The 20,033-nt window shown below is 40.8% G+C and overlaps 2 protein-coding genes across 2 annotated transcripts; one reads left to right on the top strand and one right to left on the bottom strand.

Annotated features, from left to right (window-relative positions):
* Nucleotides 1–81: 81 nt before the first annotated feature.
* Nucleotides 82–12,405, bottom strand: dhx16 (DEAH (Asp-Glu-Ala-His) box polypeptide 16). Its single transcript, XM_068569467.1, has 21 exons — nt 12,153–12,405; nt 11,187–11,393; nt 10,791–11,026; nt 10,381–10,558; nt 10,224–10,280; nt 9,775–10,029; nt 9,434–9,667; nt 8,758–8,949; nt 8,483–8,593; nt 8,181–8,296; nt 7,622–7,832; nt 7,192–7,290; nt 6,496–6,648; nt 5,890–6,030; nt 5,544–5,706; nt 5,317–5,435; nt 4,563–4,630; nt 3,733–3,895; nt 2,775–2,936; nt 1,150–1,323; nt 82–849 (listed from the first exon to the last, which is right to left on the bottom strand). Exons 2-21 carry the CDS (start codon nt 11,382–11,384, stop codon nt 721–723), a joined length of 3,159 nt encoding a protein of 1,052 aa, XP_068425568.1. The 5' UTR covers nt 11,385–11,393; nt 12,153–12,405; the 3' UTR covers nt 82–720.
* A 1,003-nt stretch (nt 12,406–13,408) lies between these two features.
* On the top strand, nt 13,409–18,603 carry LOC137780996 (lysosomal thioesterase PPT2-like). The gene is made up of 8 exons (XM_068569468.1): nt 13,409–13,585; nt 14,490–14,643; nt 15,761–15,856; nt 15,951–16,058; nt 16,255–16,338; nt 16,429–16,513; nt 16,901–16,955; nt 17,611–18,603. Exons 1-8 carry the CDS (start codon nt 13,409–13,411, stop codon nt 17,752–17,754), a joined length of 903 nt encoding a protein of 300 aa, XP_068425569.1. The 3' UTR covers nt 17,755–18,603.
* Nucleotides 18,604–20,033: the final 1,430 nt, after the last annotated feature.

Raw genomic sequence — 20,033 nt, 5'->3', positions numbered from 1 at the left:
CACTGTGGATTGGCTGTAAAAACTAATGTGTTGACTTGTTACTGAGCTGAAAACCAGCTGACAAAACAAGTGGTTGTAAAACTTTATTGGCGTGGAAAAAAAAGAAACAAAATAAACAAGATTAGGAGCCTCACAAGAATTAAACTTGTTATTTGGACATTTGTCTTCTCAGCTTCATAGAGGCTCCTCAGTCATTTGCACACTTTAACAGTGTGCTAGTTTCACAAATATACAATTTGACAAAAGTCAACAAAGAGTCTGGTGGCCGTTGAAAAGCACTTGGAAAACAAAGCTCCAGTCTCTTTTGTTAATGAGCTGTAGGACCCACCCAGAGAGTCAGTGCTGCTGCAATCAATGCAGGAAACTCAGATCCAAGTGCATTAACGTGTCCTTGTTGTGGCCCCAGCTGACACAGCCGGTTTCTGATTAACTCGGTGTGTGAGTTTGTGACCCACTCCTCACTTGACTGGGTCCCTCTGCTCCATGTGACTGTGTTCAGACTACTTTGTGCAGCCAAATGTGGTCCGAAAAGCCATCTCACGCTACAACTGAAGACAAACAAGTGAAGCCCATGGAGCTCCAACCACAATGTTCTTCTTTATTTTTTTCAATTAAAATCTAATTCATTTTTATCTGTTTTTTTTGTACCCAGCCCTGAGAGGGGGCGGGCCCCTGCACTTTAGATTTTCCCCATCTGTCCTCTGAGCCTCGGCCCTCTCTTTAGCCCAGCTCCTCTTTTGCTTTTCCCTGCTTGCGGGGCATCTTCTTGCTGCTGCTGTCCTCCAGCTCTTTGCTCTTGTAGTAGTGAGGAGCCACTTCAAGAAGCCAGCCGCTGTCTATCTCAATCACCTGTGTGCAGGGTGACAGAGATTAATCAATGTATGGATATATAAAAAGTTAAATGTTGTCCAGGAACACTTCCTCTTTATTGTGCTGTGTCATTCCCACACGACATTATTCTGTGGAAGCCGTCATCATGTTATTTACATTTTAAACAATAGCTCTTCCTGTGTTCCATGAAAGTCTTCCACGTCAGCAGACAAGCTTTTGACAAGCAGACAACTACTGCCTTTCATCTACAAACTCTGCAAATATTTGCGGGAGATTTTTTTGCCTAGAAGCAAAAAAGTAAACAGTATAAAGTCAGACCTGTCTCATGAACTCCTTGGTAGTAAAAACCAGCTCGTGGTAGATGAGCCAGCGCGGCTGCTCCTCGAACAGGCAGCTGTTGGGGTGGACGTAGACCGTCTGCTGGTGCTTCACCGTCTTGTAGCCGCCTTTGCTCAGCCGCGCCGTGTGATAGAAATATCCTGCCGTCACCGCCTGGGAGAGAGACGAGAGAGAGGTTCATTAACATCGATCGTAAAGTTATGGGATCCGTTTTGAGATATAACTCGTCCTTGAACAATCAAACAGGAATTGCACAAAGGATAACATTCTGTGACTTTTGTGACTGTTAAGTACTGCTTATTGTCACTGTCCTGGTGAAAATATATATCTCAAGAGCAAAGGGAAAAAAGCCTTTTTAGCTTCATGACAATGCATTTTTTCAAACCAAGCCATTGTTGTTGTTTTTTTAAATATTTGCTTAAGAAGTAGGAGGATTTTCTCCACCCACATGTAAGAAACACAATCAATAATTAAAAACATTCTTCACAGAATTTGGAGCTGCATTCTTCCTTAGACAGCAACAATAGTGTTTTTACTTTACAGATAATTCACAAAATAACAACAACATTATTCACACGTTTTAAACTAAAGGTGAGTTTTGTGTAGGATTTGGTTTCCAAACGCACAACATTCAGACCTGCTTTTCCAAACTTGTTGTTACAGATGCACACAAACTATTCACAGCAGCTTGAATCTAGGCCAGGTTATGTTGGGTGCGTTCAAGAAACCAATGCTGAAAGGGACAGCGTGAAACTGAAAAAGAGCCGACAGACAACATCTGTCACACATTAGTCATGCGTCTTAAAATAAGATAAGCATTTTTTCTTGTGTTTGTATGTGATCATGTAGGCGTCCATGATGCCTGATTTACCACCAGGAACACTTACGATGCTGCTCAAGCCACATTTTCTTTATTATTTATTAGCTTTATATTTGTTAAATCATTTATTGTCCCTTTAATTTATAATAACAAAATAAGTAACAGGATTGCTTTGGCCTATTTAGCTGCAGGATATTTGACACAAAGACAGCGTGTGATGGAAGAAAGGCGTAATCCAACTAAAAAAACAAACGCCCTTTCTTATCTCAAGTGGTTTAGGGGTGTGTTCACAACACATAGACCCTGATATGAGAAGGCTATGGATCTCAGTACCTTGATAAAACTGTGTGGTGCCAGAAAGCATCCACTCGCTTTGTGTTCTTGAGCAAATACTTGCTGTATCTGTGGGTGAACTTTCATCTCCATATGGAGACATACAGGAATTAATTCAACTTGAGGCGACAACGGGATATTCTAAAGTGTGATCATGCCGACAGCATCTTGAGGTCTTCCATGCAGAATTAGTCTGGTCCCTTTCTGGGTCACATTTCAAACACTTGTCACTCATCTTAAGTTAAGCCTGAGGTAGAGTCAACTACAAAAAAAAAGCAAATATTGACAAGCGGTGTTTGACGGACCATCTCTACTGCGTTGTTTTTCAGTTGGTATTGCGTGCCACATGTTGAACTTTTCAGGACTTTTATATCTGCTTTTCACAATGGACAATTCTTTTTGTCGGGGAACTGTGGCAAAAACTCAGAGGGCCTTTCTCAGTATTACTGACCTTGCGAATGGGCATGCTGTCTCCCTGGGAGCTCACCACCTCCACCTCAATGCGATCCATCAGACCCTCCAGCTGGTCCCTGACGTCTCTGGCTCTTCTCATGGAGCGGAACTGGATGAAGTTCTCATAGCACCACTGCGTGGAGTAATCGCTCTCCAGCCACTACGCGAGAAGGACACCGAGACCGGTTGTTAGCACAACTAAAACGGCGCTAAAACAGTGGTTCCCCACATGGGGTTTCAGGGTAAATCTGAGGGATCGCAAAATGTTTAAATGGAGATAATGCAGAAAAACATTTTTACAACACAAAATGCTATGCATATTTTTTCTGTCTTTTCTATAATCTCAGTTTCAGCCATGCATTATTGGTCAAGACATATCTGAAATATCTGTCGGATGGATTGAGATTTTGTACACTCATTCATGTTCCCCTGAGGATGAACCACAATGACTTTAGTGATCCCTTGACTTTTCCTCTCGTGCGACCAGCGGGTTCCCATTTGTGGTTTTGAGTGAAATGTCCCAACAAATATTGGATGGATTGTGATTAAAGCCCAAAAGGATCAATAACTATATAGTGTACCAGATGCCGTAAAATAATATAACACTCATAGAATCAAAAATATGTATCCCATCCTTTTAGCAATTATCTTGAAAGTTAGTTACAGGGTATAAACTTTTTAGAGGTTGTAGTTGATTACCGTTGAGTCGAAACTAGTCTAGAAACAAACGGATGCTAAAAATAACATGAACATGTGGTAGTTTGGTTTTAGACACAAATCATGAGCACAAACAAAAATGTCTAGTGCTCAATAAATACCAACACTGAACTGAAATGATTTATGTGGAGCTTAAAGAAAACCCCACTGACAGTTATTCATGATAAGCATTTCTTGCAAGTCGATTGGATTGAACAGTTGAGCATAATAGATTTGTACCTGATATCTCGCTCTCATACCTGTGTGTAGACATTGAGCAGCACCAGGTGGTCTCCTCCAGGCACCACAAAGTTCATTCTGGCGTTGTCGGCGTGCACCACCTTGTCTTTGGGCCGGTAGAAAATGGAGTTGTTTACCGACAGCATGGCAGCTATAGTCAACACTTCCTCTGAACACTTGTACCTGGAAAGAGATAGAAAATATAAATATATAAAACATGCAGAGAGAAATAAAAAATCTTTCTGAACTCTCATACATTCACTAAATAAGTTGCCACTGTCTCTTTTTCAAATACTTTATGAACAACATCCTTATTTAGCAACTTACAAGTTTCCTTCATATCATTTCAACAAACAGAACACAATGTTAACAATATAAAAGAGCGGTAAAATATTATTCATACCAACTGAACAAATTAAACTTTCTTCTCCAAAAACATCCCCCTAAAAAGTGTCTAAATAAAGAGGAACTATACAAGGCAAAAACAGAGCGAATTTGTCCATTCATGTTTAATGTGAATCAATTTCTCCCTTAGAGATACATCATCAACATTCTCCTGCATGAAGAATTGATCCTCAAACCCATATTAATAACAAATATAAGTGCAAGTCCAATTCATCTCTTTAGCCCATTTGACAGTATATCCTCATCTATAACCCGGCAATATCTTATTGCAAAGGTTTGAGCATATGAATCGCATCACTCCTCAAGACAAAACTCCAGCTGCCTAGTCAAGAACTGGACAAACTCAAACTAATGTCTTTTTACTAAACACATTTAATACTTCATACAGGAAATGCGTCCTGTCAAATGAACATAAACTGAAAACTTTGTCAGATTGGAGACTTACTGCTCAGAGGCCAGGATCATCTTGCTCAGCATGGGGTCCACCGGGAGCTCAGCCATCCTGCGACCCAGCTGAACCCCAACAAAAAAGAACAAACACTTGAAGACATTTGACTCCATTCATTCGATAAATAAACAATAACCTGCAGTAGGTAGTCAACAATTATGCAGTCTGCTACACACTCTGAAAAACATCCTCACTCCCTTGATAATATCTGAAAACAAGACAAGGTTCAAAATACAACTTGAAGTTGTGAGTGAGTTGTCTCTTGTATCAGCACTTTTCATCAAGGAAGTGACTCCTCAATGCTGGAGGCCGGGACACAGCATCTCGAGCCTCGGGTATGTACAAAACGCCATGCAAACATGGAGGAACATTGTGACGAAAAACATAGATGATGCATGTAAAAGCAAAAAGCTAAGTGTCTTTTCTGAGAAAATATGTTTGTTCTGTGGGCTTATGACCCTGTGTCTATTTGACAGGATGAACAGGATGGCGTGGGGGGAACCCACTTTTCAGTGATGCCAACCTAATTCACAATAGACCTCATCTGTAAATAGTAAGAAGAGCTGTCCTGCATGTGTCACTGTGCCAAAGCTCTGTGAAGCAAAGAAAGCTGTAGATTCAGGTGCTAATTCTTTGTAGGTTCATCACCCTTTCACATTTCCATTTGATACATAGTTATGATAAAGATGTCAACTATAGCTGCTAATATGTGTAATTGGACATTTGATGAATTCAAGCCCTGGGTTTGTACCTTGGTGAGCTCTCCCAGGTGGTTGAGTGCTCCCAGGGCATAGAGCTGCTCCAGCGCTAAGACCAGAGTCTCATGAGGAGGTGGGTCCATGAAGTCAAAGTGAATGAGGTCATTGATGCCTAGAAGCAAAAAGTATTAGCTTATTGCACACCCCCAGCCACCAAATAACACCATAGCATCACATTATTAGTCATTATATCAAACCCATGAGTAGCTCTTCGGCTCACCTAAGCTCTTCAGCAGCAGGACGACATTTCCCAAGTTGGTCCTCTGAATCTCAGGCACCGTCGACTCCTCCATCTCATGTTTGAAGGCCCAGGCTGTGTAAAGCCTGAAACATTTCCCAGCAGCCACTCTGCCTGCACGGCCTGCCCTCTGGTTGGCTGAAGCCTGAGAGCGAAACAGAAACACGCAGAAGGAGGTGGACGTTTAGAAACCAATACAGAGACTTGCAACTTAAGCTGTCATACAATGTCACTACTTGTAGCCTAAGTGAATGAAAACGTGTGCGTTCATGACACCCCGCATTCACCTCACGCTTGCCAAACTCTAATAAGAACAGTGAGCAGTTACCCGTGAGCAGGGTGTGACGATGAGTGACTCCATGCCGGTGCGGGCGTTGTAGCTCTTCTGTTTGCAGAAGCCTGGGTCGATGACGTAGATGATGCCATCTATGGTCAGCGAGGTTTCTGCTATGTTGGTCGCCACCACCACCTTTGATTGATCGGAAGAGAACACAGTGCCGAGAGATAAAGTGAGTAAGCAACTCTCAAACAAATTAAAAGCAAGATTAAATCTAGCTGTGTAACAATGGGAACAAAGACTTGATAAAAAAACATCAAGACAATGCTTTAATCTGTCCAACAGTGTTTGAAAAAAGTAGGATACCGAGTCTCCATAACCAATGTAATTGAACTACAGCGGCCTCCATTGGTGAATAATAGCATTGACATTTAATCCGATTCATTACACAAGCGATACAGTGAACAGATAGCAGAGAGCTATTGTCTTTATTCCCGCCTCTCAGAGAAATAAACTTTGTCAACGTCTACTGACCATTTTATCTGCCAAGGTGAAATATTATTCCAACAGTGACCTATTACATTCAGAGTCCTTATTGTATTAGGAAACAATAACAATTCTCCACGTATTCTGCACAGAAATAAGACCTCGTCTCACCTTACGGGCTCCCAGTGGAGTAGGGTTGAAGATCTTCGCCTGCATGTCAGATGGCAGGTTGGCATAGATGGGAAGCACCAGCAGCTCTGCTATCTTTGATCCAAGACGCCTGCATCTCTCCTGGAGCAGCTCGCAACACGTTTCGATCTCCTCCTACAAGAAACACAAGAGGTTGAAGAGGCGACCGACACACAAAGAGAAATAATACCCTTTGTACATCCCTTCCTCCTACACTGGCTTTCACACTTGTAGTTCGATTTACTTTGTCCAGACCAAAGAAGGGAGAAAGGATACACTGTCACCTTCTATTTCAGGTGACACTCATGTTAACTCTGAAACTCTTCACTAACGTACCACGATAGGCAACTGATTGGACAGTTTTGATGCTGAATGGACCCACGGGGGGAAATCATAGTTTAGAGATTGATATCAGGTCATGCTGCACTTTACTGACACTGATGTGTTTATGTTCTCTAGCGTCACAAATAACTCATGAAGGAATTGACTATGAGCATTATTAGAAGGGACTTTAATATTTTACATTGGTTGGCTTTTAAATATATAAATTTCTCCTCGGGCTGGTTCCTTTTAGTCTTATAAATACAGAACATGTGTAGAATAATTAATAATTTGTCCAAAAATAAACAAAACCTATGCAGAACCCAAAATAAAAAGGGAGAGGGACGTAAACTATACCTGTCCTGTGAGGAAGACCAGTACGTCCCCGGTAGGCTGGGTGACGTGGATCTGGAGCACCGACACCACGCAAGCTTCCAGGTAGTCAGCCTCCGGAGCCTTGAGAACACAACATACAGTTCTTGCATCAAAAAGACAGTTTGGTTTTTGGTTGTTGTCCTACAAAAAGGCTGTGAACAAGGATGATGTCAGTACACACTACAATCTGCTTTTATTATTAGTGATACATGTTTTATTTAAACAAATTTCCCACTAATGAGAAATAGTTTAGGAGTTATGTTTTCTTTAAAAAAAGAAAAAAAGGCAATTTTTTATTCTTTGTGTTTTATATCCCTGTTTCTTTTCTATTGAGCGGCAATTATTCACCAATTATTTTGATAAAATGTATTATGTACTGTATTAAGCATTAAAATAAGATGCTAGTTCTTACTTTAGTGTAGAAGATATCAACGGGGAACCTCCTGCCAGGGATCCTGAAGACAGGCGCGTCATCAAAGAAGCAGGAAAAGCGCTCGGTGTCCAGAGTGGCGCTGGCCACCAGCACCTTCAGGTCTGACCTGAACCTGGCGATGTCCTTTATCAGACCAAACAGGATGTCTGTGTGGAGCGTTCGCTCATGGGCTTCGTCTATGATGATCACACTTGGGTGAAGAGAGTCCGACAGAGATTGTGGGGAGAGGGCAGGGTTAAGCACAACTCATATAGTAATACCAGCGGGTGTTTAATAAATATACAAGGACATAGTCACGACAGATGTGAGAAACGCCGAAGACGAACTTTGGTACGTTTATGGTCAGAAAAAAACTTAAGGAAATTGGGGTATCTGTCAGTGGAAGGTAAGCGATAATAAAGTAAATACAGTGCCCAAAAATGAAAGTTGAATTTGCAACGTGTAATGAGGAAAAACTTTGAAAACCCGATAACTTTCCAAGAAAACATCATTTGCCACGTTATTTTCTGAACAGTGATGAATGACTCCTTTGGATTACCTGTAGCTGGCCAGGTCGGGCTCGGTGAGAAACTCTCGGAGCAACATGCCGTCCGTCATGTACCTGAGAACTGTTCTCTCTGATGTGCAGTCCTCAAAACGAATACTGTAACCCACCTGGAAGAAGCAATGAAGACAATGTGAAGAGATTGATTTAAGGTTAAATAAAGCATTTTATGAAATAGAAATATTAGACAACCGCAGTTTACAAAATATTTGATTCATGGTGTAATCCAGTACTCAATGGTGTACAGACCTAACATTGAATGTTATGGGATCGGCATGATTATGTGACAAGCTCACCTCATTCCCGAGCTTGACGCCCATTTCCTGTGCCACTCTGGATGCAACTGACATGGCAGCCACTCTGCGAGGCTGTGTACACCCGATCTTCATGCCTCCTTTTGTGTAGCCCTGAGAGAGGAACAATCAGTTGATGGGTAGAATCATAACTTTACTTTCCTCATTAGTATGCAGTAATGCTGACCTAGAGTCTGTCTGTCAGTGGGCTTTGTAATGTCTGCTGGTCATCTATAATGCCAGTATATTATGATGTTATTGTTAGATTCTGCACTCACATGTTCCAGGAGGTACTGAGGGATCTGAGTGGTCTTTCCGGAGCCTGTCTCCCCCTCAATGACTAGAATCTGGTGCTCGTTGATGGCAGCTAGAAGGTCGTCTCTGTAGGGGAAGATGGGCAGGCTGCGACGGACCTCCTGCATGGACTGTTTCTTCAGCTCTGCCTGGGACACAGCCAGGGCCTCCTGATCCTGAACACAACAGGGTCAGAAGAACAGGTTTACTTTGGCCTGATATACCGAATGTGACCACTAGGTGTCACTCGTGACTTAGCAGCAACTCCCAAGAGGACCAGACTTACTGAGCCAGAGAGAGCCCATGAATGAGACGCCAGCGACTCCTACAGCATTTAAAAGACTCCTCATCTATGTTTTTCTGCTTACCTCTTGTCTGCTTCAAGTCCAAAATATTGCCATATTGCGCAATTTTGTTTTTTCTTTGAGACTTACTTGGCCATTTCTCTTGTCACTGCTAAAAAAACGCTAAATAAAACAACTAACAAACCCCCTTGCCCCAATCTCAACAAAAGACTTTATTTCCTTCATGTTAGCTGTCTTGGCTCGGCAGTGCAAATGACCTGTCAGACACTAGTGGCCATTTATAAAAGGAAAAGTGAAATGACACAAACAGAAACAAATAGTAACGAAGAAGCAGACCGTACTAAGTGAACCCCACCTTATCCGGCTGAGTTCCCTTCATGGTCATGGCAGTGCTGACAAAGTCAATCATCTCGTCCTCCTCCAGGATCAGCTGGTACCTCTCCTGCTCCTGTCTCATCCCTTGCTCTCGCTCCCTCTTGGCGCCAAAACTGAGGGAAGCCGTCTTCAGCCTCTCCTCCTCCCAGCGGCCTTGCTCTCCTCCCAGCTCCATGGGACTTTCCTCCAGCTCCAGGTCCCTCTGGGGCACCTCCTGGTCAGCGGGGAAGAAGTAGAAGAGTTAACAATCGAAAAGAGGCACACTTAAGTAGGTGACTGTTTCTGCACATTGTGTTTGTATGTGACATCCCTCGTTCCTACCTTGTTTCTCTTCTCTTCTGGCATATAGTATCTGTTCTTCCTTTCCTCCTGTTCTTTGGCACCGGCCTTCTTGTAATCTTTAGCTAGGTCCCGCAGGTTGCGTTTGTAATCCAACTCCTTTTTTTCCCTCTCTGTCAGCTCGTCTGTATGGAAAAGGTACTCATCATCATTGATCTCTGCCTCAAGGTCCTCCAGCTTCTCTGCCTCTCTCTTTTTTAGATAATCCCAGCGAGAGCGCTTCCTCAACTCTGGCAACTACAGGAAGAAAAAGGAAGAAAAAGGATCAGCAACTTCAGTACACAGTTCGTATTCTGCTAACTGATTTTTAGTCTTTATTGCCCCAAAACATCATATTCTAACACTTAGGAGTGCGGCAATTAAGAAATGTTCACTTGATTGTGACAAAATATAAAGATATTTTTTTCCAGCACAAATAGAAACTCGTTTACCATATTCTTCTGATCATCTTCAGCCATCTTAAGCCTCTTCTGAGCTTCCTCATACGCCTGGAGAGAAAAAAACACAACAAAGGTGTTTACCTGTAAGGCATTGTGAACCACCTTTGAAAAGGTGCATGAGCTGTATTGTTATTCTCTCTTCTCCCACCTTTTTGTCTGTCCTCTCAGTGATGTTACGGGTCTTGTCTTTGTCTTTCTGCTTTACTCGCTCAGCGAACGCATCTCTCTCTTCAATGTCCTGCTGTCGCTCTCTCTCTTCCTTCTCCCACTCTTCCTCTTCATCCTCTTTCTTGGGAGACGTATGGTCCCTTTGGCTTAAATTCCCCCTGATATAAGAAAAGAAAATACATCAAACCAAAAACTGGTATAAAAAAAAGAGGTAAATGAAACCAAAACAGAAATAGTATTTACTAATTTAATAACTCAATATAGATGATGGATTTCCTGTTCTACTAATATCACTATACTCAAGAAATGTTTTGAATGGAATCAGACGAAACATTTATTAAAGAAAAATCAAACGAGCACAATATAATCAACATAAAATATCTGGATTACCTTTTAGGTGCTTCATCCTCACTTGACGACTCGCTCATTTTCTTCTTTCTGAAGTTCTTCCTCCTGTTTCCTCTGTCTTTGTCCTTTTTCTTTTTCCCTTTCTCCTTTTCCCTCACAGCTTCTCCATCGCTCTCACTGTCCTCCAGTAACGTGTATGTCCGATTCTTTTTGTCCATTTCAATGGCTTCCCGCTCCATCGCCCGGGCTGGTTTCTCAACAACCTGCTTACGAGGAATCTATAACGCATGTAGATTGTTACAGGTTTGTTTCCCACCATAATCTCCCATACTAATAATGCAAGCAACTAGCATAATATGTAATTAATTAAAAATGAATATGTATACAAATGCATATATGTTACAGCAAGTCAAAACAAGGAATGTTGATAGAATATACCTTGTCAAAGAGCTCTTGTGCAAACGCAACCACACTTGGTTCGATGTCAATCGTACCCGTCTCCTCAAGACGAGTTACAAAGTCTTGAGAACTCGATGCTTTCCGTGCAGTGCCGATCATGAATTGAGACACATATCTGTCACTCAACCCGAGGATGTCATGGAGACGGTCGTTCACCCACTGCTCTAGATTGGCCATGGTGCCTGTCTAATGAGAACAAAACAAAAACATAATTAACTACAATCCATGTGTAAGCTACATAGTTAGATAAGATGCAGAAAATGACATGTTTTGGTTGAGATTTATTGATCTGTGAGGGTGACAACACACAACGATAAAATACCTGCAAGCTACATACATTGCAATACTTATGGACCATTTATAAATACATAATAGATACGTAACTAATTCACGCATCATTTACAGAGGAAGGTTGCATGATGAATTAGAAAGTCTGAAATCTGATCAGACTGAGTACCACAGCGTACATTAACAGTTGCGCTGCAATGCCACTCTTGCACTACATGTCAGGAAACCTACAAATAGTTCATAGTGACAGTCTGGCGGTAGTAGACAACATTATGTCCATATATTACTACATATTTCACAAACTACCCAGGATATAAATGTAAAAAAAAGTAGTTCAACAGCAGTTGGAACATGTACGAGTGCCGAATACACGAATGCATCAATAATTGTAATTAATAACAAAATTATTCTGAAATGGAAAATTTGACTTTATTAGTAACCTAACTTTTAAGCACTTTAAGACTATTTCTTACATACTTTTAAGTATGTAAGAAAACTGTGTATGTAAGTTAGCTACTTTTAAGTAGCTAACTTACAAGATCTGAGTGGCATTACTTGCCTACACTAGTAAGCTATTCTGCTTATTTAAGATTAAAAAGTTGTGATTAAAAAGCATGACCGTTACTCTACTTTCAGCCCTTTCTCAACTTCACTTACCACTTTTAGACAACGTTGTTGTTACGGAAGAAGTAGCGGGCTGTGAGTTAAGCTAGCTAATTCAGCTAACTCCAGCTACCAAAGATTTAATTCCTGGCTCACGAGCTTCCGGTCGGGACACTCAATCGATACATCCCTCAATTGCGATGCATACAAGTATATGCGTGGCTTTATTCTTCCAAACAAATCACCACCGAAAATAAAAGTATCAATATATGTTTTGCTAACTTAGCTCAACGCACGCTGATACCGGAAGCGGATACACGTCATTTCAAAATGACGCGTATGGTCAGAGAGGCTGCAGTGTTCACTGCCCCCGTGCGGCCATCTTAATAACTACAACAGAACGGGATTTGATCATTTTTTAGAGCTGACACTAAATAGTTGACTTTATTACATAAATAACCCATGATGAACCATTCAAATCAAATTAAACCAAATCATAGTACAGCATTGAGGTCATATCCTAACATCTGGTCACATTATTACTAATGTGTTAATATTTCCACAATATGAAAATCCAGTTTTTGTAAATTACATAGAGCATCTGCACTATACTCGTAATGCTGAGGTACATTACTGTTAAGATGATTTGTGGCTCGAAGTGCAAGCAAGTGCAGTACAAAGTATAATATTTGCGTCCGTGTAGAGGAGTAGAAGTAAGTAGCACAACATTTAAATAGTTAAAGTAAAGCCGGCTATGAGTACCTCCAAATTGTACTGGAGTGCAGTCCTTGAGTAAATGTGGGTCTAGTTTCACAACTTAAATTCCTCCATAGACAAGTAAATGCATTGGCTAAAATGGTGATGCAGAGATTGGTCAACTGGGGCCTGATTGAAAACAATAGTACAACAATTATTATTATTATAACGCCAACAGTAATAGTAATTATAACAAATTACAACCCTGATCTTAACAATTTACATTGTTATTATTATGTATGCAATTATTAGTATAATGAACTATTAAATGATAATAATTGTAACATGTATGCTATAATAAATATTTACGTCGATCTAAAAGCTGGTTGAGTCATCAGCACTAACTGAATATCGAAAGCGGATGTCCTCTTGAACACCAGAAACCACGACACGCTGCTGTAGCAAGTGATGAGGACGGGAGCTCGCGCATACTCTCTAAGAGTGCAAACAAAAGTGGAAAGATATCAATAAGTGCTCATCAGGAGTGATTAAGACCTCGAGGCAAAACACTCCGGTCCTTCTCTCGTTCCTGCAGTCTGCCCGACTCGAGAGACATGAAGACTGCGCAGATCGTGCGAGGATCTCCGGTGCTGCTGCTGCTGCTGCTGCTGCTGCTGCTGCTGCTGCTGTCCGGAACCGTCCGCATCGACGGGTACCGGCCGGTCATCATCGTTCACGGGATTTTCGATGGACCGAAACAGTTTAAAACGTTGTCTCTTTACATAACCAAGGTAGGACGTCTCAAAAGCCAACGTGCACTTATGCAAAGAGTGTTTAACTTTAGGAGAGACTTCTGGAGATTGTCATCGATTGTAGAAACATGTAGTGCTCAGATATTTTATTTGACTTAAGTAAAAGTAAAAATATTACTGTGATGACATACTCTATTACAGTTAAACGTGATGCATTCATGTTAGATATTCATTATACACGCATAACACATGTAATATGGCTCATTTCAGAATAAAGTACATTGCAACAAAAAAATAATGATATACTAAAGGTGTAATCATTACTTTTATGTTGCAGCTAAAAGCCTAAAGGTGGGGTTAGGTGGTTGCAATAATCTAAAATAGTACATCAGATTGTATACAATGATTATATTGCCAGAATACACAAGTGACCTAAGTTATCAAATAGTGGAGTACATGTATAAAGTAAAAGTATAAAGTGGGATACTGTACTTACAGTTCTTGAGTAAATGTAATTGCACCATTAACTACAATATAATTTGTCAGAGACCATTATTGGTCCACCTGTTTATGCATTTTATTCAAAGTAAACTTGTTTTTCAGCTCCATATCTTCTTCTATTTTTCACATCATACTCATCAGGACGGCTGAATAACGGTGTGAGTGGTCAAACTTAATCCCAAAACTTCCATTAATTAATCTAATTTTGGAAGTCAGATATACCGGAGATGAGATTGCAGATTATTCTCAAGGCGGTTTCCAAGCAACAGTTTCTGTTCCCCTGTTGTTGTTTTTCTTAAGAGCACTTTTATTTTGGGAGAACTGAGTTGGCTGATAACATTATCACTTATCAGTAATCAGGCCTATAGCTTGAGAGAAGTTGATTTAATCAACGATTACTTTGTTTCTGTCACTCAGTTCCCTTTTAAAATTGTATTCCCAGATGCATCCAGGGACAGAGGTGTCGGTGATTGACTTGTATGACAACCTGGCCAGTCTGAGGCCGTTATGGAGGCAGGTCCAAGACTTCAGGAAAGCCTTTGACTCCATCGTGCGAAAAGCTCCTGAAGGCGTCCATCTGCTGTGCTTCTCCCAAGGTCCTCTCTCCCACTCACGTAGTATTTATCTCGGGCCAATTAGAAACGCAAGAGCGGAGTGAACCTTTATTTTTACAACTTAAAAGTGGTCACTAAAGCATCAGCTTTGAAACGAAGAGCAAAAGACATGGGAGCTCATGAGGACTAAGGCAAAACATATTTTGGGTCAGATTGGCCTGAATGCTAAATGTTTTAGAATGAAAACAAAGATCTGAGTGTGTGGAGTTAAAAAGATGAAACGGTATATCTGGTTCTGCTCCATCAAAATCAATCCTTTTTTTTAAAGACTGTCCATCATGGGTCTAATTACGTTTTAGGGTTGTAACAATGCAACAAGCAATGCATATTTATATATCATTGAAAAGGCATGTCCTTCAATGGGCGTTATTCACAGAGACATTTACAATCTACTATTTGGAAGAAAAGAAAAAAGTTGTTTCTTTCAACTTTTGGTACAATGAGATTTTCCCTCCAAAACTGCTAATATTCTTTTATTATAGTTATGGTTCTCAGATGAAAACTTTGGTGACACACTGACTTTTATCAAATCCCTTTTGAATTGACAAACATCCCATGTGTAATGAATAGCACAATTCAAACAGACCCAAACGATTCCTTGTCCTACGCCGTCGACTTACCGTACATATTTTTCCTGACATATTTTTTTCCTTATTCCTTCTCTCTCTAGCCAATAACTGCAAAACATGTAGCTTCAGCTCTACTCATTGCTTTATTGCCAATGTGCAAATGTTTGTCTGCAAATACACTAAACTAAGAAAGCGGACATGGTAAACGTTATACCCATAAACATGCTAGAACTGTCGTCCTCAGAATATTACTGAAGTCTCACAGCTGATAGCACACGGCTGCTTGTTGTTTGATATTGGCAGGGGAAATAAATTGGAAACAATAAACCGTCTTGCTACAACCTGTTTTAATTAGATCCAGTGGGAGGCACCCACTTGGTGAGCAGTCATATCTTCTCCACTTTCAGCATACTAGTTGCTTCTCTACCGAGGAATTTGATAATTAAAGAATCACCGCAGCAGATGTGTTACTATATGTAAGTTCAGGTTGTTTGAATTCTCTTGATGTTGTGGCCTCTCTTAACTTCAAGGTGGTCTAATTTGTCGGGCCCTTCTCGCCGTGGCTCCAAACCACAATGTGCACACATTCGTTTCGCTGTCATCGCCACAGGCCGGGCAGTATGGAGGTCAGCGAGCTCTTTTTCACATTTTAAAACAACTTCAAACAGTATTGTTTTATCAGAGATGCCACACATTTCTAAACTCTGCCTCAATCCACAGACACAGAATACCTGAAGTGGGTTTTTCCTGAAAGCATCAAGAAGACGGTGTTTCGTATTTGCTACAACACAGTAGGACAGAAACTCTCTATCTGCGACTACTGGAACGGTGAGAAAATATTTACCTTTAACTGAGGAGATCCAGCATGTGGCAATACATATATATATATATATATATATATATATATATATATATATATATATAGATATATAGATATATAGATATAGATATATAGATATATAGATATAGATATATAGATATATAGATATATATCTATATATATATATGTAACTTTTCTCCACAGACCCTCACCATCGGTACCGCTACTTGAAGAGCAACAGCTTTCTGCCGATGCTTAACGGCGAGAGGCCTCACGTCAACATGAAAGGTAGTGGGATGAATGACTGTCCGTTGCGAACTTGTGTGCCTGTAGAGTATAACATGGGACATTATGTGTTTCTCCATCTCACCTCCTCAGCATGGAGGGAAAACTTTCTGCGGATCAACAAGCTTGTGCTGATTGGAGGACCCGACGATGGCGTCATCACACCGTGGCAGTCCAGGTTTCACCAAAGTTTTACAATTCTCACACACACTGTCGTTGATTCTCTGTCATTTTAATGCGCCGCTGATACAAAGACTTAATCAGTTTGTGGAAGATAAAACACACTTCTTATCGGTTTTCTCGTACACGATAAATATATAGATTACTACAAAAAATATGAATTGCATTATTTTTTTAAACAGGAAAAAATGTGCTTTCGTGAAGGACATGTCTCACTCATCCTCAGTGGAAATGACCCCGTTTGTTTGGATAAATACTTTATAACCAAGTGGTTACTAACAAAGCCCTCAAAACATGTGTTGAGGGAATGGTTTCAGGCTAAAACCGCAGTAAAAGGATCTGAGACCATTTCACCTGAATGGACTGTTTCCTCTTTTCTAAACAGCCATTTTGGGTTCTTTGACATCAACGAAAACATCGTAGAAATGAGGAACCAGGAGGTGAGTTGCTAAGTAATATATATAAACCATTGTTTTACTTCTGTATTGACTGTAAACCCATTTTCATTTTTACCAGCTTTATTGGCATGAACGTTGCAACAACAATATTGCCAAAGCATCAAAAGCACCAAAACACATCATAAAAAAACACAAAAGAAATATACAACAGTGATAATAAAACAGATTGTGAGTGTGTGTGTCTGTGTGTGTGTGTGTGTGTGTGTGCGTGTGTGCATGTGCGTGTGCGTGTGCGTGTGCGCGTGCGTGTGTGTGTGTGCGTGCATGTGCGTGTGTGTCACTCATTGTCCCTCAGGCTGTGACACAACAGGACATAAGGAGCAACACGTTGTGCTGTGTTTCCTTCTCCCAGCAGGATTCTCAGTCTGGTGGATTCTTCCAGGTCTCTGAAGCCAGAGATCTGGGAGCTGAGCCGGCTGAGCCACGTTTCTCTTGTTTCACTATATTTATTACATTTTAGGAGGAAGTGCATCTCTGTATCAACCTCACCTGTCAAACAGTGACCACATATTCTGTTTTCTCTCTCTCTCTCTCTCTCTCTCTCTCTCTCTCTCTCTCTCTCTCTCTCTCTCTCTCTCTCTCTGTTTTTCTCAGTATTTCATAATAACCCCTCCTTCTCTTTCTCTCTCTTTCAAAGTTTTACAAGAGCGACACGTTTGGGCTGAAGGCGCTGGAGGCTCGTGGCGACCTGGCGGTGTGCATTCACTCTGGAGTGAAACACGTTCAGTGGCACTCAAACCACACCGTGTTCACGAGCTGCATCGTGAAGTGGCTGACATGAAAACACACGAGTGAGGGATGTTAATGCAAGGTGTCGTTCCACTGAAAATAGACATAGTAGATTTATTTTACTTTGATACAAGGCATGCAACCCAAAATCATACAAATAGCAACACAAACCTCTTCTGGACAGATATATCAGACAAGCCTAAGATTTTAATGTTGTGCTATTGTAGCTTTCTTTGTTAGATTATAATGAATTGTTTCCTCATGAAGCATTATAATGAGTTAATTTAAACAATGTTTAAATGTTGGGAGTGCAGATACAGTATTGTATTTCCCTACATTAACTTATTACTTTCTCCAAGAAATGTGCCTAATTATTCCTAAAATGCAGAATTACAGGGTCCACTTGTCCAATGATAATTTGTCAGGTATTCAGATGTAACAAAGGAGCTAAAGAAGAAAAAGAGAAGTTAGCGTAAATGTTTATCCATGGATCCATTTTTTGTGTATAGAAAAAAGGCTTTCATGTTCGACCAAAACTCTGTGGTCTTGCATTATTCGTCCTTTCCCATCATCCTCAGGTGGTTTTTAATATTGCAAGTGAAGTGACCCAATAAGCCAGCATTGTGGCAATACATGAGCACTGACTGGTCACTTGCTGTCTCTGTTTTAGATTTATTTGAACACTTTTAGATTGATCTATCATGATCCTGTTTCATTGATGGAAGTTAAAATGTGTATGCAGCATGTCCTGAAAACATGCTCTCATATAACGCCCACAGGCTCTGACTGTAGAAAGCACATGTTGACTCCTCTGCCCTTTACACTTGAACAGATTAAAGCAGCATACAGGGGCTGTGATCAATCAATTAAACAAAGCGATTGTCCAACAGAAACTAATTCATAGTGGTTGAGTGGTTGTGGTAGTAGAACAACAGAGACTTTATCTAATCATACATTCTATTTTAATATATGTACATATTTTATGGTTATGCAAAAGGTTTTTATCTAAAGAAGTTTGGATTATTGATGTATAATTTGCGTAAGGCAATATGTAAATGTAAAGAAAAACATGCGAGCGCACGTATTAAGCATACTACATTGTCTGTGTTAATAAACTATGATGAAGTTTTCATATAAATATGAGATTACACATCATAAATTACAAATAATTATGGTATACAAAATCAGAATTATGGCTTGATCACTATTATGACATTAGAAATCCCAATTGTGAGATAATATACAATTTAAAGTTTGAGGTATACACATGATATATGTAAACGGACACCAAGTGAAATGGGTGAAAACCCATGGAAAGAGTCGTGGCAAGATTCTACTGGACACACCAGGAGAGCTGACCAAGAGCATTGTCGCACATGCAAGTACTGCCAGCTCCCTGCCCGCACACCGCACCAGCTATCGACCGATGGCCTCGTTGAGAGATTCAACAAGACAAAAGAAAAGAGAGAAAAGCGTGCTGCCCGAGCTGCTCCCCGTGTTCTCTTTGCCATTCGGTTGGTGCCACAGAGCTATACTGGATGCTTTATATTCTAACTAACTATAGAGGTATTCTTGACATGGCCAAGTAAGCCTGGGAGCAGCAATAACCTCTCAGTAGTTCAACACATGAACCGAATGAAGCACTGAATGACCAAAGTGTGGCCACTAGGGAAAGACACCAGAAGCCCAAATAGCCCGGCTTCCAATATTCTATTATCGAAAGAAACAGGATGGAGAGAGAGTAAGTCAAGGACAGAGATAGGGGGAAGACACAGATGTATTAGTGTTATTTGTATTTACAGACGATTAACTGGGTACAAGGTCAGATACCTAGAGGGGGTATTTATAGGATTTTCTATCACCCTGCGGGTCAACAAACGACAAAACAGGCCTCTCTCTCAGTTCAGTGAAAGACAACTAAAAGAGCCAAGATTAACAGAAAAGCTTGACATTTCCTGTTGGTTGTCACTCACCGTGTCCCTCAGAAAGACTAAGAAGCCTCGGACACAGAGGCTGAAATACTCGGAGATGGAATGAGGTCTGTTTTTTTGCTTCATTTGCCTTTTACCTCCTTTCACTGTATTTGACTTGTGTTGGTCCTTCCTGCATGTGACAGTTAAAACTGTGTTACTTTATACCTGTATTATTAAGTGCATAAACTTCCTTATGTTACTTTTTGTCTCGTTTAAAGGTGCCGCTCTGCGGCAGCAGCCTTTGTCCATGTTTGTGATTGGTCAATATGCTGCAAACCCCGCCCCTTTTCGTGGACGCGCTCACAGCCAGGTTGATAACCCCCACTGGGTTGATTGGTGATACAGGACGCTGAATGGT

This window comes from Clinocottus analis, unplaced genomic scaffold (assembly GCF_023055335.1).
Source record: "Clinocottus analis isolate CAN_PGR_092001 unplaced genomic scaffold, fCliAna1.0.p SCAF_9, whole genome shotgun sequence".
Taxonomy (NCBI): domain Eukaryota; kingdom Metazoa; phylum Chordata; class Actinopteri; order Perciformes; family Cottidae; genus Clinocottus; species Clinocottus analis.
This window is presented reverse-complemented; position numbering and strand designations above follow the sequence as displayed.